Source organism: Neurospora tetrasperma, assembly GCF_000213175.1.
Source record: "Neurospora tetrasperma FGSC 2508 unplaced genomic scaffold NEUTE1scaffold_81, whole genome shotgun sequence".
NCBI lineage: Eukaryota > Fungi > Ascomycota > Sordariomycetes > Sordariales > Sordariaceae > Neurospora > Neurospora tetrasperma.
The window spans coordinates 5,352,604-5,378,019 of NW_009799179.1; the positions used below are offsets into that span (position 1 = coordinate 5,352,604).

The 25,416-nt window shown below is 52.0% G+C and overlaps 6 protein-coding genes across 6 annotated transcripts; 2 read left to right on the forward strand and 4 right to left on the reverse strand.

Moving 5' to 3' along the window:
* Window positions 1-1,846: 1,846 nt before the first annotated feature.
* On the reverse strand, window positions 1,847-6,500 carry NEUTE1DRAFT_91328 (uncharacterized protein; the record flags this gene model as incomplete). Its single annotated transcript, XM_009858051.1, has 4 exons — window positions 1,847-2,643; window positions 2,706-3,327; window positions 3,381-6,203; window positions 6,279-6,500. The coding sequence occupies 4 exons, from the start codon at window positions 6,486-6,488 to the stop codon at window positions 1,847-1,849; spliced, it is 4,452 nt and encodes a 1,483-aa protein (XP_009856353.1).
* A 685-nt stretch (window positions 6,501-7,185) lies between these two features.
* On the forward strand, window positions 7,186-8,811 carry NEUTE1DRAFT_118897 (uncharacterized protein; the record flags this gene model as incomplete). Its single annotated transcript, XM_009858052.1, has 4 exons — window positions 7,186-7,320; window positions 7,406-7,528; window positions 7,804-8,042; window positions 8,195-8,811. 4 exons carry the CDS (start codon window positions 7,266-7,268, stop codon window positions 8,261-8,263), a joined length of 486 nt encoding a protein of 161 aa, XP_009856354.1.
* A 1,914-nt stretch (window positions 8,812-10,725) lies between these two features.
* NEUTE1DRAFT_72641 (uncharacterized protein) lies at window positions 10,726-13,184 on the reverse strand (the record flags this gene model as incomplete). Its single annotated transcript, XM_009858053.1, has 3 exons — window positions 10,726-12,683; window positions 12,745-13,011; window positions 13,105-13,184. The coding sequence occupies 3 exons, from the start codon at window positions 13,141-13,143 to the stop codon at window positions 10,836-10,838; spliced, it is 2,154 nt and encodes a 717-aa protein (XP_009856355.1).
* Window positions 13,185-14,128: 944 nt separating this feature from the next.
* On the reverse strand, window positions 14,129-16,137 carry NEUTE1DRAFT_105693 (6-phosphogluconate dehydrogenase; the record flags this gene model as incomplete). Its single annotated transcript, XM_009858054.1, has 5 exons — window positions 14,129-14,569; window positions 14,633-15,067; window positions 15,147-15,702; window positions 15,774-15,899; window positions 16,124-16,137. 5 exons carry the CDS (start codon window positions 16,135-16,137, stop codon window positions 14,129-14,131), a joined length of 1,572 nt encoding a protein of 523 aa, XP_009856356.1.
* Window positions 16,138-19,362: 3,225 nt separating this feature from the next.
* On the forward strand, window positions 19,363-20,935 carry NEUTE1DRAFT_133314 (uncharacterized protein; the record flags this gene model as incomplete). Its single annotated transcript, XM_009858055.1, has 1 exon — window positions 19,363-20,935. The coding sequence occupies one exon, from the start codon at window positions 19,363-19,365 to the stop codon at window positions 20,722-20,724; it is 1,362 nt and encodes a 453-aa protein (XP_009856357.1).
* Window positions 20,936-21,321: 386 nt separating this feature from the next.
* On the reverse strand, window positions 21,322-23,767 carry NEUTE1DRAFT_142586 (uncharacterized protein; the record flags this gene model as incomplete). Its single annotated transcript, XM_009858056.1, has 5 exons — window positions 21,322-21,590; window positions 21,775-22,562; window positions 22,675-23,188; window positions 23,248-23,567; window positions 23,619-23,767. 5 exons carry the CDS (start codon window positions 23,765-23,767, stop codon window positions 21,322-21,324), a joined length of 2,040 nt encoding a protein of 679 aa, XP_009856358.1.
* Window positions 23,768-25,416: the final 1,649 nt, after the last annotated feature.

Sequence of the window (25,416 nt, forward strand, 5' to 3'; positions counted from 1 at the left end):
CAAAAACTTTGAGCTTTTGCTTGGTCGTTGAACTTGATGCTGATGGGGATTCATTTAATGGTCTGGCATCTGCTAGCTACGTACCATGCACCGGCATCCTAGGTTGGTTTTGTTTTTTTGTGTTTTTTTTTCCAACACCCACTTTCCGTTCCCCACCATTTTGAACTTGCCTCCAAATGCCCCAAACCAGCTGACTGCCTCCAATACGCTTTCATCAAACATCAAGTATATCCTCAGGCAGTTTTCTTGGCTTCATGTGGTTATAATGGGCGATTCGGTAAGGGGTGTTTTAGACATAGAGAATCTAGAATGGAGTATGCCGTATCGCAAACTACATCGTGCAATTTGTACGAGACCTGCACGATCCGATCTACCCAGACATTAGAGGCCGAAAGTGGGTAATTTAAGAGGCGGTTTATTGCAGTATGCGCATGCCTGGACGAATTGAGATAGATAGGTAGAAAGCTGAGTCGAAGCCGTAGTGTGCACCGAACCATAACCGCAATGAACATCTGCAAACGTTTCGCGATCATCGATTTATGTCGTGCATTCTGCTATCAAGATCCAAAGATCATTTTACTTGGACTTTGGTCCATTATCAAGATCAAGACTGGAGGTACCGCGTGTATACACCATCATGACTGGTAAACCAACCGGACGAGTCGGAACATGGTAGTCAGTCAAATGAAGGGTCTGGTCATCGCCGCAAATATCATCTGTCACGCTGATGCGGTATATCAAAAGATGTGGTCCATTTACTTTAAATTTGTCTCTGCCGACTGCATCCGTCATGTCAGGTCCTCATATATGCAGTCAACATTCAACTCCATGTCAAGAGGTATCATTTAACGATGCTAACGCTTTGAAGCGCCGTCGCTACACCGTTCAGTGTGATCTTGGTTTAAAATTTATGGTTCTTTTACAGCTTTTATTCTTCAGCCCACATTGAAGCCTGGAATCTGTTCGGCCACAAAAACATTGTATGTGCCTACCTGCACGCCTGGTGGATAGTCCGTGAAGGTCAATTATGTGAAAGGGAAATCCATGCACATTATCATTGGAATCTTGCTATATGCGCAACGAAACGGGGGCGGGTACATATCTTGAGATTGAACAACAGGGTAAGGTAGTCATCTATATCCTCCAATTTTATACGTCGCGGTCATCTTGACGACTTAGCCTCGGTTGCTTCTGCATTGCTGAACGCGAAGATTGGAGGAACTATGTGATAGAAAGCGTCCCCTGGAATGGAGATGAGAGAACTTTTCTTTTCTTTTTTCCTCTCCTTGGTCAAGGCTCAAGGGAGTAGGTTGTAGGACAAAAGCCAGCAGTCGGCCAATAAAGCAAATTCAGATTGAGGGCACACCAAGGAAAATATGTATATCAAAAAGCCCACAAGCAAAGTACACAGACTAAAGACCGCCAAGTTTATCCATGCAAACCTCAAAGAATCCATTCATTGTCCATCAAAAGCGTGGCATTTGACATTTACAAAGCGAACCCCTCAACACCATAGCGTATTCCCAGAGACAGACACCAAAGACATGGTCAATCAAGCGAGGACGATCAGTAGCCAGTAAACCATATAGTCTAGCCAAGGGTATCTATCATCATACCAATACTCGATACTCAAAAGCCATACTTGAACATCCTTCATCCGTACAACTCCCCATCCATCCGATTTCAGGCATTTAACTGAGACAACACGGCGCTGTCGTAGTGAACATTGTGTAGAGTACACAACGGGTCAGCCTATAAGCGTGCAGTCATTCAGCCGCTGTCGAACCCCTGCTCCATCAACCATCCACCTGAGCCACCCGAATTCCCAAACACCCAAAACGTTTGTTTACTTCAGCGCCACCCCCTGGTCTTGTAGGCCCTGCAGGTGCTGCGGCGTATTCGCACTCCCATTCGCCAACTGTGTCTGCCCAGAATGCCCCACCTTGGCACCCTTCGCCATCAGCCGCTTGTGCAACTCTAATACGACCTCACTCCATTCCTGTTGCTGCTGTTTCTTTTTGTTGCCGCGAGCTTGCTGCTGTTCCTTTTTCCCAAGCACTTGCTTCCCGAGCTTATTCTTGAGAAAGTCATTCAACTTGGACTTGGTGAACTGCTCGCCGTAAAGGACCTTGGCGTCTGATGTGACTCTTATGTCGAGTGCGTCGCTATTCTTGTTGCTGAGAATTTTCTCCAGGACTAGACAAACTTCGACGCGAGTTTGTAGAGGTGCCAAAAGCAGCGAGGAGCGGACTTCGAGGGTTGTATCAGATGTCCGAGTTACTTTGCTGGGAAAGCTCAGGTTGAGAAGCCGGATCTGCTCGGCTGCTGCGTCGGCTTTGTCCCACGCGTCGCTGACAATGGTGAGTAGGCGGTTAACGGATAGAGAGGATTGTGAAAGAGCTTGGAGGTGGCTGCTGATGCATTCGATGAAAAAAATCCTTTCTGGTGTCAAGGGAATGACGTTGCGTTCGCGCTTGTGTGCGATGTATCGGATGTCGATAGTGGGTCCTTGTTCGTTTTGTTGCTTAAAGGAGGCCAAGTCGAAGGCGAGTTCGATCTCTCGCTTGTAGGTCATGAACATCACCGAAGCTTCGATCTTGTTAATGGCCCAGCCGGAGTTCTTCTCCAGTTCGTCGACACGAGCTGCTGACATGTAAGTATCTGCTAGAACTGAACCTGAGCAACACCAAAATGTAAACACGTACCTTTGAGTGAGCTGATCTCCGTCAAGCTCCACCCCCTGCACTCCTCCCGAATCTTGTCGGCCGCCGTGATATCATCCAAGCACTGCTGCTTCTGATCAGCCAGGGATTGAACGCCCGCCTGATGTTCCTCGACCTGTTGGCGAAGCTCCTCAATCTTCTTGCTCTTCTCAGCAATGGTCTTGTCAAGCTCGGTAAGCTCCGCGCGAGCAGCCTCAAGGTCCTCAGGGTCGCAGTCCTCAAGCTCCTTTTCGACAGCCTCAAGATTTTCCAACTCGCGCTCAAGAGCTCCGTACCGCTTGGTCAGACTGGGAAGGACTGATGACAAGAGCTCCTGCTGCTTCCTTAGAAGCTCGTCGTCCTTGTCCATTCCTTCCGAGATCTTGAAGAGCCCCTCTTTGAGTCCTTCTTGTAGCTTCATGCGCCATTCGTACCACATCGCCTTGCTCAGTAGCCGCGCGTGGCTCTTGACGTTCTTGAACTGGTTATCCATGAGAAGCTTAAGCTCCGGAGTGGCCGAGATGTACTCCTTGAACAACGGCGGGTTTTCCACAAAGGTCTCGGTCTCGATATCGCGCACAATGCGGCGTCCCTCTGAGATGTATTTCTTCAGTTCACGACAGGACTGTTTGATGGTTAGCAATGGACATGATATTGTGTTTTGCGAGATTGACCTACATGCTGGTACAATTCTAGCATAGGCACCGTACAGGCACCAGCCACCACGCAACTCTCAAAGGTAACATCCTTATCCTCCGCAGATGTGCTGTCTCGAGAAGCCCCTGGGGCAATAGTGTGTCTTCGTTTAGTCGTAGTGAGCTCCATAAACCGAATACTCGTCATGTTGAGGAAGTCCTGCAGATGAATGCGCTCTCCGTCGTCATCTCGTTGCTCCGCATTCTCATCAATGTGGCCGGTGTGGTCAAAATCCATTGTAATTGTAGGCTGGTCATTCGCAACATACTTGAAACGACCCTGATTTCTAGGCGTCATTGTCCTTGTGGGAGAAGAGGGTATAGTTGGTGTGGCAGTATTGTTGCTTGTTTGGTCAACAGACTCAGAGACGGTCTCTCTGCCCGTTGTGGTCTCGGCCTTGGACGGAGGCGCCTGCAGCCTGATGTTCTTGACTGGACTGCCTTGATGTCCCTTCAAACGTTTTACTCCATCCTTTTCTGGAGTATCTTCATCAATATCCTGGTCCAACTCCACGGGCCGCTTCCCCAAAAGACCTCTTGCACTTCCTACGGCCAAGCTCTTTCGGCCACGTAAAGGCTTTTTCTTGGGCGTGAGCCCCTGAATCATCTCCATCAAATTGACAGTGGCATCTCGCTCTCCATCCGCTTCTCGATCCAAGATCCGGCGACTGTTCTCTCTTTCTTCTTCCTCTCGCCTCTCTTTGTCAAGCTCAGCTTCCATCATTCGCGGGTCCGCAAAGGCCACAGCTCGGCGTTGGCCATCGGGTTGACTGGGAACAAAGTCAGGAGCTGTCTCTCCAATGGAATCTCGGCGATCGATAATTTCTGCAACTTTAGGCGAGCCCAATCCCGGTCGGTCAGCGCCAACTCCAGAAAGACGGCGGTTCTGTGGTGTCAACACAATGCGTGGAGTGTTAAGCCCAGTAGAGGGATCCTGACGGAAGAGCTTCGATTTCAGGCTGAGTGGTGTGGTTTTCGCCATGGGCGAAGCCGCGCGTATAGGTGAACTTGATCGGCTCCCAATCATTCTAGGTGCAGGTTTTGATACCGGAGTGCCCAGCTGTGTCTCTGGAGCCTTTCCTGGCGAGGGCTGTCTTGCAAGAGGGCGCCTGTCCGGAGAGCTTCGAGTAGGCAGAATCCTAGTGGGTGAGCTCCTCAACGGCGAGCTCTGTAATGGCGAGCTTGGTGCGTCATTAGACAGCCCCGCCGCTGCCACTGAGCTCGCAGGCGACAAACTTTGACGGAGACCATTGTTCTGGAAGGCAGCAAGGCCAGGGCTTCCATTCTCATCTACAACCGCCGATCTCTGCCGCTTAGGAGAAGTTCGAATCACAGCCGTAGATGTGAGAGGACGGACATTCTCTTTAGCTGTAGGCCCCGTGATTGGTTGGCTTGTCGAGCCTTGCTGAGGAGTTGGGGCTGTTTTGATGATCCCACCCACTACCGCTGTAATGTCCATCGCTTGGGTGTCATTTGCCTCGTTTCCAGGCCTGTCCCGTAGAATTTGGCCAACACTGACAGTCATATCCATCATGGAAGCCTCGTCTTCTTCATCATTCGTTCCATTGTTCGTCGTCGGCCGAGATTCCTGAAGAGCGTTGCCGAACGAGGTCCCGCCCAACACTGCACCAATTGCCGTGGTTATCTCCATTGACATGTCCTCATTAGCATCCGTATCGAACTGGCTCACATCCGAAACCCTGCTGTGTTGGTTTCCTCGTACTGCTGTTGGAAGCTCCATGGTTCTATCACCACGCGACGTTGTTGAAACTTCAAGCGACCTGGCAGCCGGTCTAGCGGAATGCTCTTGAATGGTTGATGGTATTGGTTGTGCAATTATTCCTCCTATTGCCTTGGTAACGTCCATCGACATGTCCATGTCATCGCCATCGTCTCCCTCAGGCGATGGACTCATCCGTCGGATGATCCCACCCACGGCAGTGGTCATATCCATATCCGCATCCATATCCGTGTCCGGTACCTGATCAGCCTGTGTGGGATTGGAACGGGTGTGCTGACCACTGCCTTGGCTTGAGCTTCCCTGCGCATTGTTTTTCTTTCCCCATCCTGCGAACCCAGCAATAACCTCTTCGTCTTCATCCAGTCGTTGGGTTACAGCTCTTCGGGCCGCAAGTCGGAGATTCTCATCCAAGTCCCCGCTCGAGTCTGCGCTGAAATGCGAGCGTGGTGTTGCTATAGAGGCCGAGGTCAACTCTTCTGCTTCTACCGTCATCATAGTGCCGTCCTCAACATCTGAGTCATCGCTTGACCCGGTCATCTCCTCCGCTTGAATCTCGGCGACACTATCGGCATGCTCAAGGTCGGAATCGTACGCAATGGTGTCATCTTCGGCGTTATCGGGCGAAGGCAGTGGTTTCGAAGCTTCCAAGGTCGAAGGGGCAGGGGATGGAGCGGTGGTCGAAGATGATGCGCGGCGTGTTGTATCTGTAGACGTAGTTGAATCTTGGGGAAGTTCGATCTCATGAAAGGTGTGCAGGGTGGCTTCGGCGGCAAAGGACACTCTCCTGTTGGCCAGTGACTTTCTGCGCGCTTCCCTTCGCTCGTTGTTGTCCTTCTCAACCTGTGCCCGCTCCTTTTCCTCGCGCTCTCGGGCAGCTGCTTGCTGCTCCTCCTCAGTGCGTACGGCTACCCTGGTCCCGCCCTCGCCGCTGTCAAATGAGCTCGTCGATTGATCGGTGCCGCTGACCTGGCTTCCGGATTGTCGCGATTTAAATGTAGGGATTTCTGGGAGCGAGGTCGGCTTGAGAATGGACCTTGGGGGTGGACGTGATGGTACGGCCAGAGACTACAGTGAGATGGCTATTAAGTGTCATGTCTAACTACCTAACCAGAAAGGGTTCAGGGGTGCTGATGAACGTACGGCTCTGCGATTACCATTGCCTGACTTGAATATGTCAAGACTACCTGGCCCCATGCTCTTACTGCGCATCTTCTTGCGACCAGCGCCCATAGCGCCGATATCAACAGTTGCATTGTCCTTCTCTGCCCTTTTCTTCGTCGGTGAGCCGCCGCTTATCGATTTGCGCGGGATCCGCGTCGGGGGAAGCGTAACATCTTGTTGCGACGTCATGTCGACTTTCTGCCGTTCACGGGTTTGGCTCTTCCTCTCCCAATTCTCAATTGGAGTCTCGTATGTGATGTCCGTTTTTCATGGGCGACAGATGAAGTGGCGCACCAGCATCGACGAAGTGTGGGCAGATGATTGTATAGTTACATTGGACGTTCTTTTCCTAGGTTTGGTAGTTGGACGCGACTTGCCCCTGCTTGGCGGCGCGCATCCGCATGACATTCCACAATCTTTGGATTCAGGCTAGGTCGGGCAGGTCCTCCAGCCGCAAGGGTCCCGTCGGCGGGGCAGACTTGTTTACTTTTGCAACAGTGAACACGCGAATGGTAGGGGGGTGAAGGGCGCCGTAAACACAAATCTCAGGGCGCTGTTTCACGACCCAAACTGCCCCGGCAACTCGTAGGTACCTACTGAGTGCGGAGGGGGGGGGACTGTGGTGCGCGGTTCTGGACATGTCCCGCTATCAGCCAGTCGCAAGTGGATAGTGCGCGAGGCATGTGTGGCTAAGGCACACTTGTGGCTGGTGTGGTGCAATTGCTGGTGGTTCGAGCGCCAAGACACCCCTCAGTGGGCAGAGTTTTGCGGTGCTGGCTAAGGTGCCTGGTGGTCAAGGCGGCTCAAGTGTGGCTTTGCACCGCCGCTTCCACACTTTTTCGGATTTCAAGCCCCAAAAAATATCCCCAACTGGCAAAATTGTGAGCCCCGTGGAATTTCGACCTTCCTGCCAATCTCACCTCTCACGTACCATAGCACCATCTTGGGCATCACCCGACCGGCAAGATGGCTACCGAACTGACCGTGCAGAGCGAGCGCGCTTTCCAGAAGCAGCCTCACAGTGAGTTTTTGCACCTGGGAGGAAATGCAGGGGAAAAGATAACAATGGGGAAATTGGGCGCGCTGACAAGCTTCGATTTTCAAAGTCTTCCTCAACAGCAAGACCAAGGTCAAGTCTGCCCGTCCGGGTAAGGGTGGCCGGAGATGGTACAAGGACGTCGGCCTGGGTTTCCGTACCCCCGCTGCCGCCATTGAGGGCCAGTACATCGGTACGTTTTCATGAACACCCGTGAAACGAACGTCTATCAGATCAGCCCGACTCTTCCTCGACCGTCCGCCGGCTTTGTTGCGAAATGCGAACCGACGAGTACAGAACATGCGACAGCACGAAATATTGAAGGCGAACAACACGCAACGCGATACAACAAGAGCAAAATCACGAGCAAGCGAGCGGTGACGGCAAGGAAGGGGGGCGATTTGACGAGAGACGAAATGAGACGAGAAGGAGGAGCAAATGGCTGATATGAATTGCCTATTACTACAGACAAGAAGTGCCCCTTCACCGGCCAGGTCTCCATCCGCGGCCGTATTTTGTCCGGTACCGTCGTTTCCACCAAGATGCACCGCACCATCATCATCCGTCGCGAGTACCTCCACTTCATCCCCAAGTACAACCGTTACGAGAAGCGCCACAAGAACCTCGCCGCCCACGTCTCCCCCGCTTTCCGTGTTGAGGAGGGTGACAAGGTTACCGTTGGCCAGTGCCGTCCCCTTTCCAAGACTGTACGTCCACATCCCGATATCAACCCTCCCGAGGGGCCGAGAACGACTCCTGAAATCTGGCGCGAAACACCAAACGCGTCAGGCTATTTCGAGCGATCAACCGGCTCTCTCTCTTTTTTTTTTGTGGCGAGGCTGACACGATATGCTTACAGGTCCGCTTCAACGTTCTCCGCGTCCTTCCCCGCACCGGCAAGTCCGTCAAGAAGTTCGCCAAGTTCTAAATGCAGTCTATGAGAATGCTGAAGGGTGGGGGCTTTTCGGAATTGAGCATTTCTGGCGCGGTTCTTGCTTTGAGGGCTTGTTAAATCAGTTACAATGGGCCGGTCCGGCAGGGGAAAACTGCACGAAACAGTACACAAGTAAAAATGTGTCGTAGAGGCAGTGCCGACTGAATGAAATCCGCCGAATGAACTTTGACGAAGAGTCAAAACAAAATGGATATGATACCTTGTTTCGGTGGTTTTGGCAACACTTCATGAGCCCATACGTTGTACTTGTCACGAGCTGCTGGTTACTGATGAAGAGTTCTGATATCAAAAGAACCCATATGCCTTTCATGGATCAGAGAACGATATACGGACAATCACGATGTTCGCGTCAAGACTGTTCCAACTACGATAACGCCACGACACAACACGACATGTCACGACATTCAATGCGAAGCCCGAGATGGGGATCGATGGACGACATTGAGCAGCTGACACAAAAAGGCATACGCGCTACTTACTACCTTGTAGTCATTTAGTCGAATAGAATCATGATGAGCCAATGTGACACCTACAATACTCGTGCATTTGTGAAATAAAGTTTCAGAAGGCTATCTGAAAGTCCCCTTCCAGTACAAATTGCGATGGCAGTTACTCTTAATTCCCCGGCCACTCGCCACTCCCCTGCTCAACGTCAAACCTCTCGATCTCAGACAAGGTGTTCTTCCAATTCATTAGTAGAGAAAGGGAAACGGGAACCCAATTACAAACGAACCCATGGAATCGAAGACAGTTTGGCAGGCTTGATTTGTCTATGACTAGATGCACTTAAGTAAGTACTCTCTTCCAGAGAAAGTCTCCAGGCTTGTATTCCAGGCTGAGTGTGGCACAAGCTTTTATGCTCACGGGTATACTACACTACACGCACCGCGGACTATGGAAGTACACAAGTTCTTCTATTTAGTCTAAGAATGAACAAGGCGAACCACGGCGACAACTCTTCGTATCTATGATCCACAAACAAATAAAAAAATAAAAAGGTCGAGAAAGTTATCTGAAAGTTAACCTGTGCTTGTGATTTCTTGTAGTAATAAGATAGGTAAACTCTCTGCTTCATCGGGGTTCCATTGTTTATAGTAAAATCCACGTGAGGGAGGTGTCGCTTACTTTGTAGTCTAGTTCGCCGTCAGAACTCTCGATTATAGACAAATTCTAGACAACACAGTTTTAGACATTGGTTGAATGGGAAAAATGGTGGTACAGTACAATTCCATGCCCCGTTTTGCGTTTTCTGCACTTTTGGATGCCACTTGCTGTGTCGTACATAAAGATAAGAAAGTAGATATTATTCCCAGACGGGACCAAAGGTTTTCAATTAGAGCGAGGGGTATCAAACCCAAGTTTTCTTATCATCAATTTTACTACCTTGGGGTGCAGGCCAAAAAAAGGTACGGAAGCCTTTCCTTAACACGAGGCAAGAGTTAATTTGATGTTTGATCTATAGCACTGACTGCCATGCCATGTTTCCAAGTTTTCACACCATCAAAAAGTGGAATGCACCTTGATCGAAATGTAGTACACATCTTATACGCATACCGACGGAATCTGCGAATACAGCAAGGAAAGGGAGTGCAGTGGTACAGGGGAACCAAAATATTACAACAAAACCATCTAGACTAGAAAGTGGTGGAACCGCGATCATTGCAAGCGGTTCGATCAGTGTACACCAACCTAACTACATTAATTTGTTCTTTTCTCCTTTTCGTTGCATAGTAGGAGTATAGGATGCTCCCTACCTGTTAACTGATTCCCTACAGCACGCCTCAATCCTCCTAGCGTCCCATCAACATGAGCGGACACAAACGCACGCCGATATGATCAGTTATCCTCATCCTGAATGACCATTATTCAAAGAGTCACTAGAAAACAACCCATACTCAAGCCCACCACCTCGTCGCTTGTACCACCGTTTGAATCTTCGGGCTGAACTAGGCCGTCCCGTGCGCTACGTGGAAGGATAGCAGCAAGGCATTTCGCTCTAATGGGTCTCCTTGGGGTTGAGTTTACAGTGACGGCTTCTCAATGCTTCAAGAGCCCTGTGGGCAAATAATGTGCGCTGGACGGTTTGACTAGCGCTACCCTTACCTTCCCGCGGTGAGCAACAAATCTTCCTTAGCAGAAGTCCAGTGATGAACTCTCTCAGAATGGGCTGGGCCAGACTTTACTGTGGCGTTCCATCAACTCGTCAACGGTTTTGTGGGGTAAAAAGGAACTTTGGATATTTTTGAAGCTACGCCCTTCAGACTAAGTGGTGAGCAAAGTCGTGTCTTGCCAGCTAGTCCACAAGCAGTGTGATACAAGTGCATTCGTTCTCGTACCGATCTATAGGTTCTGGAGGGAAACAAATCTATTCGTATCTCTGCATAGCCGCGTCCTCGGAGTGGGCTTTAATGAGGGCTTTATCGTCCTCCTCGGTTCCATGAGTCCATGGACCTCCACGCTTGTCTACCAGGCTTTGATTTCGTCCCTCCAGGTCTTGCTGTGTTTGTTGCGCTGATTGCAAGGAAGCGTTGGTACCAGTATCCGCCTAGACAGGTGGAGTGTTCCCGGCGCTACCAAGCCCAGCTCCGGGAGAGGACTGGTCAGCACCGGCACTATGGCTGACGCCGTGGAAGGCATCCCCAAACGCAGAGTCCTCCATATCCATGTTCAGATCTCCCAAATCATCGCCACCTGGCCCAACGCTAGGCGGGTCGTAGCCAGCGAGGGCCTCGCCGGCGGTATCGAGATCGCCTAGTGAGCTGAAGTCAATACCTTCGCCTGATGGGGTGGGCGCCACTGATGCGGGTTTACTCGGAGGTTGGGTAACCTGTTGAGCAGGAACGCCAACAGCATCACTGTGGCCAGCCGTCGTTGGCGGTTGGGGGATAGAGGCAGTTGTGGCACCCGAAGGGTTAGAAGCAGCGGGCACTTGATCGGGCGCAGATGTTGCAACCTTCGCTGAGGCTTCTGCGTCAGCGTCCTCCATACTAATGTCATCCCCACCCTGATTAGTTGCAGGTGGTAGAGGTGAGGCCACGTTGGGGGCTGAAGGAGTGGCAGCACTCGAAGGGTTCGCCGAAAGATTCAGAGCTTGAGGGGTTGATGCTGTCGAGAAACCGCCGGCAGTATTCATTTGGTCAAGCAGGCCGGCCGCGGTACCTCCCATATCAATGTCGGAATCACCAATGATTGCACCGCTAGCTTGAGAGCCGGCTTGCGATGGCTGGCGAGACATGGGAGGGGCCTGTCCTACCGGTGGAAGGCTGGGTTCTGGCTCAGGAGCTGACTCTTGGTAGCCACCATCCTCAACTCGATGAACATCATGGACAACCGTGGCAGGCTTTCCCACAATCTTTTCAACGCTGGCAAGAATCTCTTCCAATGCTTTGGCGTTCCTTTGACCCTGCGGGCTACTGCCATCCTCGTCATCTTCGAGACGTCCCTCAAGGCGCCAGGCTTCCGAACCAGTTTCTTGAACCGCGAAACGCAAATCTTGTTCTGCTTGCATGATAGCCGAATGCTTTCTCAGGCTCGCTAGAGCCTTCTCGTGGTCGGCCTTCATCCGCGCAATCTCTTCCATGTCGGCCTTGTTTTTCTCCAATACACGCTTGCGAAATTCGTCTGCCACCCCTGGGGCCAAGTGTCCCGTATAAGGCTTTTTAGGCCCATGATCTACCGCCTCGGTACTCTGTGCCTCAAAAATACCCTCTGTAAGCGAGGCGAGCGCGCCTTTGCGTCCCAGTCCCAGGTCGGAAACTTCTATCTGGCCAATTTGATAGGGAGAAGACAAGATTTCCTCCATCCATTCGTGATTTTGTTGATACCGAGCGATGCTCACCTCGCGTAGCGTAAGGTGGTCGAAAAGGTCACCACGGGACACATCCTCCTCGTCATCAAAAGCACCTTCCAAGCTTTGCAGCTGGCCTCCTGCCATCTGGCTCGGATGTGCTCCTGGTGGCTGTCCATGCCCACCCCTGCGCTTGGATGAGCCGGCCACTGCACCCGGATGCGGAGGGTAAGCCATTGTCGGAGGAATGTGGCGAGGCGGCATGGGCGGAGCGTACATCGACTGACCCCGTCCTGGAAGGGGAAGTTGTGGCCAGTTCACACGATCCGATAGCATAAACTCCTTCTTGACGATCTGGCCCATTTGGAAAAGTTGCTGGCGATAGTTGATGACCTGTTGCATCTGGGGGCTGACGGAAACCATTTGTACGTGGATCCTATCCTGTTTGTCGGCAGGTCCATAATGCACAATCCAGAGATTAGGGTCCACCTGTGGTGCATTTGGCACTGGCGCTGGGCCGGGAACGAGGCGAAACCGTTTTCGAGAGTGTATCGTGTGCTGCTCCCCTGGTCTGAATCCCGATCGTTGGATGTAAGCCTCGAGCACCTATTCGCCAAAGTTAATTCTCACGCCCAGGAACGCCGCAAGCCCAGAAAGAGTGTCATACCAAACCGTTCCCGGCAGGCTGATGGTAAAAGATCTCGGGACCCGACCAGATATATCCATCGCTGGAGAACTCAACGCCTCTACGGGCTGAAGGTTGCCATGTCAGGTATATGGACCCATCGTTGGGGCAGTCGAGGTATGTCCAGAAGAATGGAGCCGTGTCACGGGCGATTTTGGGTGCGGCCGTCAACCACTTTGTGACCTCTGGTAGTTCGACCCTAGGCTGAAACGCATAACGGAAGGTTGAAAGGAGGTGCACATGAGGAAGCTATCGGAAAAGTTTGGGTTAGTCGTCTGTAAAGGCATACCAGTCGGCAAAACGATGCATAATGCAGAGCTATGCTGTCAAGGAACATCATACCAAGTCCTGGTGCACGTTTTGGCTCGGATCGCCAGCCATTGTGCTTTGGTCGAGGTTGAAATGTGAGGTTTGTTGGAAAGAGGAGATATTGTGAAGTGAGGATTATTCCTGTGTGAACATGTCAATCCGGGGAGCTAGTAGTAAAGCTAATATTATCTTCTGGCGTTGTCAATGGCGGATGTACTCGTGGATGATGATTGGAAAACGAGGTGCCTTGTCCCGTCGCGTTTGAGGTGGATTTCCGGGGCGTTGCGCGCTTCGTGGATTGACAAGGGAACTTTCCGTCCAGGAACCAAGCTACGCAGGCGGGCAAGTTCCAGCCAGTGACAGCGGCAGGCAATAGAGCCGCTTGGCGGCGGCAGCCCCACAACAGTACAGTTACACGTGACTACCTCCTGGCTCAACCTAGCCAACTCTATTCAAATGCTCACGGGTGACTTGCATCTTGACAAAACCATTGTAATAATGTTTGTCATGATTGAAATAACCGCTGCTGGCCTAATGTCGACTCGAGCCTCTCAGTGGCCCCGTTTCAGCCTGGTTACAAAATCGCTGCATACACCATCATTCGACAGGATGGAACGTGGAAAGGTACGGAGAGGACATCTCATAGATAGCGAGGAACCACATTCCCTAGTCTGAACCAACGGTTTGTCGCTGTATTCCAATGCTCAGTGTCCGTCTCAGCGGTCTCGTTCTTCACTACTCCTGAGCCGCCGGCAGTAGCTAGTCTTCCGTCCCTGCACGATCGGACGGGCATGGATCGCAGGTATTCTTCACTGGTTTCAATGCGGTACAGCATCATAGTTCTTGTTCACTGCGAGTGGGAGAAAAAAATTTCGAATTCCAGTTCATGCTAAAGTACCACTTTTTAATTCCAGTTCATACCATAAATCGGCATCTTGGCTGATGCATCTTACGTGTTTACCCTTTCGTTAGTTGCCAAAACACTGAAGCAACCGTTTCCCAATGTCTAGATCGTCTCCTGACCAACATATCATATCCATTCCATACCGTACTCTCTTTACGCCTGGTAGGTGGAAGCGGAAACGTTGCCGCCGCGGCCAGTCCAGTTGACGTGGATGTACTTGCCCTCGGGGTACTTCTCGTTGGCGTACTCGGGCTTGACCAAGAAGGTGTGGGCGCCGAAGTAGTCGCGCTGAGCCTGGAGCAGGTTCGCGGGGAGGTCCTTGGTGCGGTAGCCATCGAACCACGACAGAGCAGTGGAGAAAGCGGGAGTGGGAAGACCAAGGAGAGCAGCCTTGGCAACGACATCACGCCAGCCGGGCTGGGCCTTGTGGATGGCCTTGTTGAAGAAGTCGTCGAACAAAAGGTTCTCGAGGTCGGGGTTCTTGCGGTAAGCAGCGGTGATGTCCTTCAGGAAGACGGAGCGGATAATGCAACCACCGCGCCACATGAGGGCAATGGAAGGCTTGTTGAGCTTCCAGTTGTACTCCTTAGCAGCCTGTGATCAAAATAGCGTTAGCAATCGCACCTCGGTGATAGTCTGTTCTGCGCATCCACATACCTCCTGCATGAGCATGAAGCCCTGGGCATAAGAGATGATCTTGGAAGCATAGAGAGCCTGCTCGAGGTCCTCCAAGAACTGCTCCTTATCACCCTCGAACTTGTTGGCACGGCCAACGAACTCGAGCTTAGTGGAGGCCTTGACACGCTCCTCCTTGATGCCAGACAGGCAGCGAGCAAGGACAGCCTCGGCAATGAGGGTGACAGGCATGCCCAGGTCAAGGGCGTTGACAGCAGTCCACTTGCCAGTACCCTTCTGGCCAGCCTTGTCGAGAATCTTCTCGACGAGAGGAGTGCCATCATCGTCGGTGAAGTACATGATATCCCTGGTGATCTCAATCAGGAACGAGTCGAGAACGCCCTTGTTCCACTTGGCAAACACATCACCCATCTCCTTGTGGGAGAGGCCGAGACCGCGCTTCATAATGTCGTAGGCCTGTACCAAGTCATCAGTTAAACGGTGTCCTCATTCGCCTCAAAAACCACGTATGGCAGAGTGCATTGGGGCTACTGACCTCGCAGATGAGCTGCATGTCACCGTACTCAATGCCGTTGTGGACCATCTTGACGTAGTGGCCAGCACCCTCGTCACCGACCCACTCGCAGCAGGCCTCGCCATCGCTCTTGGCAGCAATGGACTGGAAGATGTCCTTGATGTGAGGCCAGGCAGCCTCGTCACCACCGGGCATCAGCGAAGGGCCGTAGCGGGCACCCTCCTCACCACCAGAGACACCGGAACCAACGAAGTGGAGGCCCTTGGAGGCAAGGTACTTTGTCCTGCGGTTGCTGTCGGGGAAGTGAGAGTTACCGCCATCAATGATGATGTCGCCCTTCTCGAGGAGGGGGAGGAGAGTCTCGATCCAGTCATCGACGGGCTTGCCGGCCTGGACGAGGAGCATGATGCGGCGGGGGGACTTGAGCTTGGAGACGAACTCCTCGGTGGACTTGGCACCAACGATCGACTTGCCCTTGGCCTCGTTGGCAAGGAAATGGTCGACCTTGGAAACGGTACGGTTGAAGGCGCAGACGGTGAAGCCATGGTCGGCCATGTTGAGGATCAAGTTCTGACCCCTATTACACACCACGTTAGCGAGGCCCCGTGCGGCACGGTTGAGGGGGATGCTCGAAGAGCATTAACTTACATGACGGCCAGGCCGATGAGGCCGATATCAGCGCTTGGGGCATCGTTAGCACTTGTCTGACTTTGAGATTGGGACTGGGAGCCCGGCTTCACAGCTCCGCCAACAATGATGTTCGCTAGGCGAGCGCTGGAGGCACTCAGTTGGTATGCAGGGCAAACAGGACAAGCAAGCTCTTTCCGTCACACATCACGGCGAGAGGACTATCGCTTCTTTGAAAGAGGTCCCTCGTCGACACACAGTCACATCCTGACCGCCAGCAGAATGCGCGCCGTGGCAAGATCGAGAGCTTCCAACAGAGAACGTTCACAGGCGGGTAGAGCGGGGGAGGCGGGGTAGTGAAAAGGACTTACACAGGTCCAGACATCTTGTAGGCTTTTGTAGGGTATCTTGGTTTACGATTTCTCAAGCGTTTGGTTGTTTGGAAGAACAAGAAGCAAAAGGCAAGATAAATAAGTTGGAAAAGATGAGATTACTCAACGAAGAGGGATTTCCAATTGGAGGGGGGGGGGGGAGGGAGGGGGTCAAATAAAGAATGTACCTGCGAGCTGAGGTAATGACGAAACTTTGGAGAGGGATCCTGGAGCCTTCGACTTCGGAGGGGTCAATGGGCAGTCAATCAGCGTGGCAGTGGGCAAGCCAAAATGTAACAAGTGGAAACACTTCCAAAATCCGAACAGGCCCTGCATCATCTTGGCCTGTACCTTTCGGTAGAATATCCCTAGTTGCAGACCGGCGATAGCACACGAGTTCCACTCTTGTCGTCCGCTCTGGACATCTCACTTTTTGACATTTGCACCCACGGGAGACAACAGCCAGTCGCGATCGCCGTTGCCTCGCTGCATCATTCAGTCGATGTTATGGAAAGTCGAGTGGGCAAGTGTTCGCCCTCTCCCATCTTTTGTCCCGAGGACATGGAATGGGGTATTCATCCTTCCAAACTTGATCTCCGTACGGTGCGATGACAGCTGCAGAATGGATAGCCCGGCATTTTCTTCCGTGGACCTGGAAGAAATTATTCCGCCGTCCTGCCTCAGAAAACCCCCGCGGCGGGATCGGAAGGCTCCATGTCCCATTTGTTGGTCTGGATCAGCCATGGTGCGAAACGATCCACTCATTCACCACTTCGTTGAGGTCAACCATTCCAACCTAGAGAGCTTGGCTTTTGATGCCAATGTGCACCGAGCCGGTACGAGAGGCAAACCCGGCAAGGTATATATCTCAGCACCATACATCTCTACCCAAAATAACGGTCAAGAATGTTAAGCAAGCTGGTTATCGGGGATGCTCATGGAGGTCATTGGACTCTCGTTTACTATGTACAGCAGGGCCGATAGGCATATCCGTCGAGCACTCACAAAGTCGACTGAAGTAGCACAAGGATGGCAGCTTTGTCTTTATATTTGTAAGTTTGTTCACCCCCAGCCACCCCTGCCAACGCGTGTTTTTAGTCTGTTGCGGTTTCGCAATCCTGTCCTTCCTTCATGCTCCTCCAAACCTATGACGGACCAAACGGAAACGGTTAGGTTCATCGCCCGCGACCCCTAGTTTGGTCTTTGCGTGCCATTCAAGCTCCCAGCCGTCCCAACACCAATTACGATGATCGTGAAGCATTGCTTTGTGGCTGTCAAGACAAATGCCCCTTTATGGCAAACAGTCTCGGATGACCCAGATGCTTACTGGTCACCTTGCATATTCGGTAAGCTTCACTATAAAGATTTGCGATCATGTACAGTAGCTAGTATTTCTTTCCGCAGCCTCTGGGAACTTTTCGTCCATTCCGCTTGGCTCCTCATTCTACCAGTGTCCCGATGCTCACCCATTAATATCTGGTCATAAGCATCGATAGTAAGCAACTCCGGATGAGCCGGCATGGTTTTAGCCACCAACTGCCGAGCGCCACGGAATGGAAGCCGCTATTGTCATAGCATCATGAGTTGGCCTGGTATTCCAATATGCTTGTTCATGGGACCCGAGGAATTTATACGCAGAATGTGACAGCGAGAAGAGCATAGGGACCTGTGTATTCAGGAATAGCCTGACAACCAATATAAAAAAGGCCCAACTTCTCCTTGTACCTATCAACTGTCCACATCTCCATTGTTTCGTTCTGCTGACCCCCATCCCCCACACGATCATCTGATTCCCGTGCTGCCAAAACATATGCAAGCTTACCCAACTTCATCATCGCTTTGCTGCGGAGTCATCGCTATTTGGACACTAACAGACAAACCACAGATAGAAGTTTAGCCTGCGGTACAGAGCTTGCTATCTTGCGCCAGAAATATAAGACCTCTCGGGAAGTTTCTGCTCGCGCCTTATCCAGAACTTGATATTAGTACCTCTAGTTCTTCATCTCACCAGTACCGGGCCCCCAAATAGGTCATGAAGCTTGGAAGTCGGGGCCAGGAGTGAGAAGAAAAAGTCCGGACGAGGGGTAAGAATGAGGTGCAGCTCCCCACGGGCCCCTCCATTGATTTCACATGGTAACTTTCACCTGACCATGATGATAACTCATAAAATACATCGGCTACAGTTACTTCGGGAATCCTTCCAATCAAGAATTTCCAAGAAATCAGATTCATAGGTATATTAAGACGCTTGAATACTGGATGAAAGCATACATTAGGTCAGTAATGTGCTGGCCGTCACCTGTCATTCAGCTGCCTTACTGGCACCTCGACATAGGAATTGTTAACTACGATAGTTAGCAAACGTTGCAGTACGATACATGCAGATGAAATTCCCGTCATAACTATACCCAACCCTGAAAACTGGTGGGGGCGTGGGGGTCAACCTCGTGGATGTTTTTGCGTCTACTGCATACCCGGACTTGTAGTCAGCTCAAAATACGTATCCACCACAACGGGTGTGATTAACCGTTGCGAGGATGGTGATTGATTTTGTTCTTCGCAACTGAACTCGTGAATTGCTTCGTGGTTTTCGTTGCCACCCACCCATCTTTCTTTCATCGTCATCCGCAAGGAGTTTGGAGGGAGAGCACCGCCACATGTAATTGATTGATTACGTATCGATACTGGAGAATCCGACCTTGGCTTGTGGCTGATCGGCCCGAAAAGCACTGCACTGCGGCACCTGTGATGGACCAGTGGTCACACCAGTCCGGCCGGGGTGTGACGGATTGGAAATTCAAGTTGGAGAAGTTGCCAAGCCAAAGGTTCACCGTTCACCTCGGATTGGCGACCGGTCTCCAGTCCACCGCGACTCCAGCTGGTTCAGTCAGTTTCGGCCGGACTCCACAAATGGAATTTAGCCGTCCCGTCCATGGCCTCGCTGTAGTCTGCACTGACAATCAACTTCTCCATCAACCACCGACGTCCGTGCCTGATTAGGTCAATTCGCGATCCCGACTAACAAAACCACAACCCATAGTATCTCTACAATCTCTTGCCTGCAACTCTCGTGAGCCAACTGTTGACCGGACAAGCCCGACAGTACCTAATCACAGGAGGATACCTACCACAAAGCGCAAAACACTGCCGGGCTGGGCTCACAGGTACGTGAAACAAGCACCACAAACAGACTTGAACCAAGTTGTGTCTCTCTTTCTTGTCGGCGCGAGAAATTCATCATGTCGTACCCCGGTCCTCCAGGTGTCTCCAAAAGCACGACCCATCCGTCGCTGCCTCCCCGACCGCCACCAGCAAAGCAGCCCGGCGGCTTCAAGCCTGCCTTCCAACCCGCGATCCATTCTGCGCGGTCCTTCAGCGCCGCCCCATCTCCATCTCCAGCTCCAGGCTATCCCGCAACCCCAACAACCGCGGCAGCAACCTCGTCGTATACGGCGGCTCCCGGCTATGGCCCGACTGTTGGCGCCGCCGCGCCCGGCAGCTATGGCGCGCCCACCCCATACGGCGCTCATCAACCAGCCGTTCCCGGCGTAGGAGGTGGCCGTGGCGGCTATGGCCAAGCAAACACGACATACAGCAGTTACCCCCAAGCAGCAGGCTATCAACAACAAGCCGCATACGGATACGGCACACCCGGCACCGGCAGCTATTCCACCCCGCCCCAGATCCGCAACCCCTTTCCCGTTCCGAACGCCGCCCCGACCGCCGGCCACCATGGTCATCACCATGACGCCAATTACGACCCCGTCGAGGCGGCGCAGATAGCGGCGTGGCAGAGCGCGTACATGCCTAAAGACCCCAACGACCCCAACAATGCCGTCAACAAGGTTGGCGGTGCCGGCAACGTTCCCGGTACGCGCGCTGCAGCCGGTGCCTACGGTGCAGGCGCCGCTCAATACGGAGCCGCTTACGGCGCAGCGATGGATCCCGCGGCCGCCGCGGCCGCCGCCGCAGCAGGAGCAGCAGGAACATCAACCGACCCCTACGCAGCCCACAACGGCAGCGGCGCGACGGGTGCCGACGGCGAGAAGAAGAAGACAGTAGTGCGCGAAGGCGGCGGCAAGAAGTGGACAGACGACACCTTGCTTGAATGGGACCCCTCGCACCTGCGTCTTTTTGTGGGCAACCTAGCAGGCGAGACAACAGATGAGTCGCTCCTCAAGGCCTTTTCACGCTGGAAGAGCGTGCAAAAAGCGAAAGTGGTGCGCGACAAGCGGACGACCAAGAGCAAAGGGTTCGGGTTTGTCAGCTTTAGCGACCCCGAGGACTTCTTTCAGGCGGCGAAGGAGATGAATGGCAAGTATATCCAGAGTCATCCGGTGGTGGTGCACAAGGCCAAGACGGAGATCAAGCCGACGGTGCTGAAGGACGATCGAAAGGGCGGCAAATGGAAGGATAAGAAGAACACTCAGAATAAGGAGAAGAAGAGCCGTAGTGGGATGGGCGCCGGTGTGGGTCATGATGGAGGCGGCAGTAGTGGTGGTGCGGGCGGCGGGTATGAGCCGCATCTTGGACCTGCGCATGGCAGTGGAGTGACCAAGCCTGGTCAGAAGACTAAAGGCGGATTAAAGTTGCTTGGCTGATCGTGTCTTGGCCGGGTTCACTTTCTCGTGCTTCACCTTAGGGCATTAAGGACCATTGCGTATTGAGATACTTGTGCATTCAAAAGAACTATAGGGGCGTTATGGATGTCTGGGTTTAGGAAGCGATCGTTTGGAGACGGTATGTTGATATCCCGGCTTTCGTCTGGTGTATTCCCCGAATTAGAAAACACTAGTGTCAACAAGTGGTTCCAATGTATGTCAGATGTAACGTGTGCGAATATTTGCGTTATCAGCCTTGTAGTATATCACCAATGCCTGTTTCTACGGTTTCACGCATTTGATTTCCTTTTTTTATTTTGCAAGCATCACCGAATCCTCACTCACAACAAGGCCAAACGTGAATGATCTAACTAGAGCAGTAAAACCCACCTTCAGCCAGTAGAGATCGAGATGATCTCGACACCTTCCCCAAACAATCAGCGAGTGCCTTGAATCAGTCACATCAAATGCTCACTAGTAGCACATCATCGCTCCTTTCAGATTCAGAACAGACAAACCATCCATATCATCACCATCATCACCATCATCATCATCATCATCACGTAAGACACAACCCCCCCCCCCTCCCTTCTGCTCTTAATGGTTGAACTCGCATACACGATCGAGGTTAAAAGCGGCGCTGATGAGCGCCAAGTGGCTGAAAGCCTGCGGCGTGTTGCCCAGCTGCTCGCCGCTGCGCGAGATCTCCTCGGAGAACATCATCAGGTGGTTCGAGAAGCTGAGCATGTTCTCAAACAGGTTGATGGCCCGCACCATGTACTTGGGCTCGTAGACGCTGGCGCGCGTCAGGGCTTCGACGAGCCAGAAGGTGCACATGGAGAAGGCACCTTCGCGGCCTCCAACGCCTGTTCGAATTGGTGTGGTGTGTCAGCTGTAGCTTTAGAAAATAAAATAGGAGAGAGGATTGTTGATCATTTAGTGTGACATGGGGTGGGTTTGTGATTATGGCTTGGGAAGGGAAGGGTGGAAGGCAAAAGGGAAAAAAAAAGGAGTCTTTTTTGAAGTGGCCGAGGCTGATTGATGACTTACCATCTTCTGATTGCTCGGTGTCATAACGGTATACCAGGCCGGTGCTGGTCAACCCACCCTTTTCAGGGGGCAGCATAATACGGTCCATGGTGTTCAAGAATCGGGGGTCGTTGGGCGCGATAAAGAACACGAGCGGCGCGATGAGGATGGATGAGTCCAGGATCGTCTGATTCTCGTAGCTTTGCACAAAGCACTTCATCTCCTTGTTGTACGACTTCTCCATGATCTCCTCGTACAATGAATCCCTAGCCACGAGCCACTTGGCCCGGTTAGGGCACGGGAAATTTCTCTTCTCAGCCAGACGCAAGCCGCGGTCAAAGGCGACCCACAGCATGATCTTGGAGTAAGTAAAGTGCTGTTTGTTATTGCGCACCTCCCAGATGGACATGTCGGGGTGGTCGAGGATGGTGAGCACGTAGTTGAGCATCTCGCGGATCGAGCACCACAGGTCCCAGTGGATCGGCTTGCCGTACTTGTTGTACAGGTAAATGCCATCCATGAGCTCGCCGTAGATGTCGAACTGCTGGTGGAAGGCCGCCCCGTTGCCCACCCGCACCGGCTTGCTGCCCCGGTACCCGTCCAGATGCGTCAGCTCCCGCTCGGGAATGTCCGTCTCGCCCCGGATCGTGAACATGATGGGTAATCCGCCGTTGGCGAAGCGCGAACGACAGAACTGGTCGCTGATGAACTTCATGTACGCATCGGCCTCCTCGGTGAAGCCGAGCCGGAGGAGGATGTAGATGGTGAAGGAGGCGTCGCGGACCCATGAGAACCGGTAGTCCCAGTTGCTGTGGATGGGGTGCTTGATGTCAGAAGAAGGGTACGTTCGAGTGTTTCACGTGCGGGTAGGAAATGGCAATAAATATTCGAGGATAGAGGGAGGATAAGGGTTTGACTTACCGGACACCGCCAATATCTTCGGGAATGGAGAATGTTGGAGCAGCGATGATGGCTCCAGTCGGTTCGTATGTCATGAGCTTCAGAATCATGAAGCTCCTTTGAACAACCTCGCGCCAACGGCCCTTGTACTTGCACTTTGAGATCCAGTTGTACCAGTAGGTCTGGGTACCATGCTGCTGAGTGTCCAGAACCATGTTTGTGATCTGCTCCGTGACGTGATTGGGGATGTCGTTGCGAAGAATGAACGAGACGGCTTGGCCTTCCAATAGGTCGATGCTGGCAACAACACCTTCACCAAGCATGCCGGGCTTCATTACTTTCTTGAAGCGGACGGTTGGATAGCTATGATACTCTTCCTCTCCTCTATCAATGCTGACATCAAGCTGGAGCTTGACGTTCTTGCTGTGAAACGTCACAGTCTTGCTCTCGGTAGCAAAGGGTATGTTTTCTTCCTGTAGAATCGTGGTGGTATGCGGCTCTGTGGCATACTCGAACGCAGGGAAGATTTCGACGTCTAATGTCATGTAAGTCATAAGATCTGTGTGGGCAAAACACGGAAAAGCAAGGATTTACCCAAAGAGAACTTTCCACGGATACATTCGACACGGCGGACCAGCCATTGCTTCAGCTCCTCCTGGACGCTTGTCATCTCACGGTAGGCACTCGCCTTCAGTCCTTTGATGACAGTCTGGGTTTTCATGGGCCTGGGGAAGAAATCGACAAGATCAACGACACCATCCTCATGGATGTACCTGGTTTGAAGGATGTTCGAAGAAGGCAGGTATTGCTGCTTGGTTGTGCATCCGAGATGGGCAGAAGGATGTATGATGAAGTAGCCTCCTTTGTCCTTATCCAGCAAACGGCAGAAGACGGAAGGTGAATCAAATTCAGGCCTTGAAGACGTTAGTAGAGACATGGCTATGAGGCAAGGCTGTGAGAGTTACCAGCACATAAAGTCCACACTGCCGTCCATGCCCACGAGGGCGCATGTTCTCATGTTGCCAATCAGGCCATAGCTCTCGATAGGAAGATAACCTCCGCAGCGTCTCCTCATTTGAGCTTCGGCGCTCTGTGTTGCTCCTGCGGTTGACATGATGGAAGAGAAGCCGCCTTGGCTGAAGCTCTTTTCTGTATCTTGTGCGTAGTGGTGCTCGAATAGAGCGCTCGGTTTCAGTTGTGAACTGAAGCTCGGGTGTTTGATGAAGACTGCAATACGGGAATTTGTCACCCTGGAGATGTTGAGATGGCAATGAAAAAGGAAGGAACAAAGGGCCTTACGGCTTGAGTCCGCAAGTTATCCAGATTCGACTCTGCTTTGAAAGAGAGCAAAGCAGGAAGATACAGTACAAGGTACGGTTGTCTTTATGATGACCCAGTAGTAAACGGGAAAGGTGAGAAGCATCGATGTGGTAGAAAAGATATTTTATGTTTTATCTCACCATAGAAGCTCTTCGTCTGAAGACGACGAGGTTGTGCGCCCCGATCCATGACAGCTCGTGCGTAGGACCAGCATCATTCCTGACTCAGCATCGTCTTCCAAGTTCCCCAGGTTACCACCGCGTGTCTTTGCCTCTTTTGAGACCTTTGTCGACGGTATTGCTCTGCGGCTCCTCACAAGGTTGGGTGATCACAGTAAAGATCGATTTGCAGGGAGCGCGGGAACGGTGTTCCAGTTCCATGGAGTTTTACATCCCCGGATGTGTATTTCTCAGGAGCTCCGTCACTGACCAGCTCAGCTCTGTTGTTAGCTTTCTGTCAACGTTCTTAAAAAACCTTTCCTCGAGATGATCATCTCCATGACAGAAGTTTGCGGGCTCTTTTGTGAAGGTTCGTTCCTGACGGTCGTGTACTTAGAGTGTACACTACCAGCCACTTGACGGTTTTCCTCTGTAGGGAATGTCAACTACATCATACCTGGACTTGAATCTCGAGAGACCGGGGTTGGTAGCTTGACGGTCCAAGTGGGGAATCCCGGCGCACCGGCGCACCAGGCCACAACCAATACCGTCACACCAAGAATCACTTACACGGGCGTCAAGTCAATATCAGTGACTACATTTGAGTATTGTGTCTTCGATAAAGGATTTTTTTGATGACGGTTGCTCTTTTGTCTGGAATCTTAAACAGCATTTATTTCGCTGTCCTCATGAATGCTCGGCTCGCTAATCCAGTCAACCGAGCCATCTGAGGCAGGCCAATTTGTTATTTTGTAGGGAGATACCCAAACCCCGCCTCCGGGAAGAATCTCCCTGAGTAAAAGTGGGTTTCTAAGCGTAATAATCGACACCTCCCCAAGCTCTTGGTGCTTGGCGTAGAGGTATGTCTCGGTTCACGGAAGGCCGATTCTCACGGTAGGTAGGAATTTCACTCGAGCCATAGTGACACAGCGCGGCGATCTCACCTGCATTCGAAACCAGAAGTGGAGGGTCGAGACTCGACAAGCACGACTGGGCGGTGAGAGGTCCATTGATCTTGGAGACGCACAAGCCATCACTACTAGGGGCCTACACTACATTACAGCCAAGGCGCTAGTAGCGCTACAGGAAACTACGGTTATAAGATGATCAAAATCGCTATTTCCCGTACACGCTGCCACCTACCACCTTAGGCATGAAGGCTTCAGTTTGCCACCCCCAGAGATCGCCCAATTCACGAGGTAACTGCGGACATTTACAGACGTGTGATGCTTGTGTTCCATGTGTTTACACTACCGTCGGGCACTCAAAGAGGGAAAGCTATTTG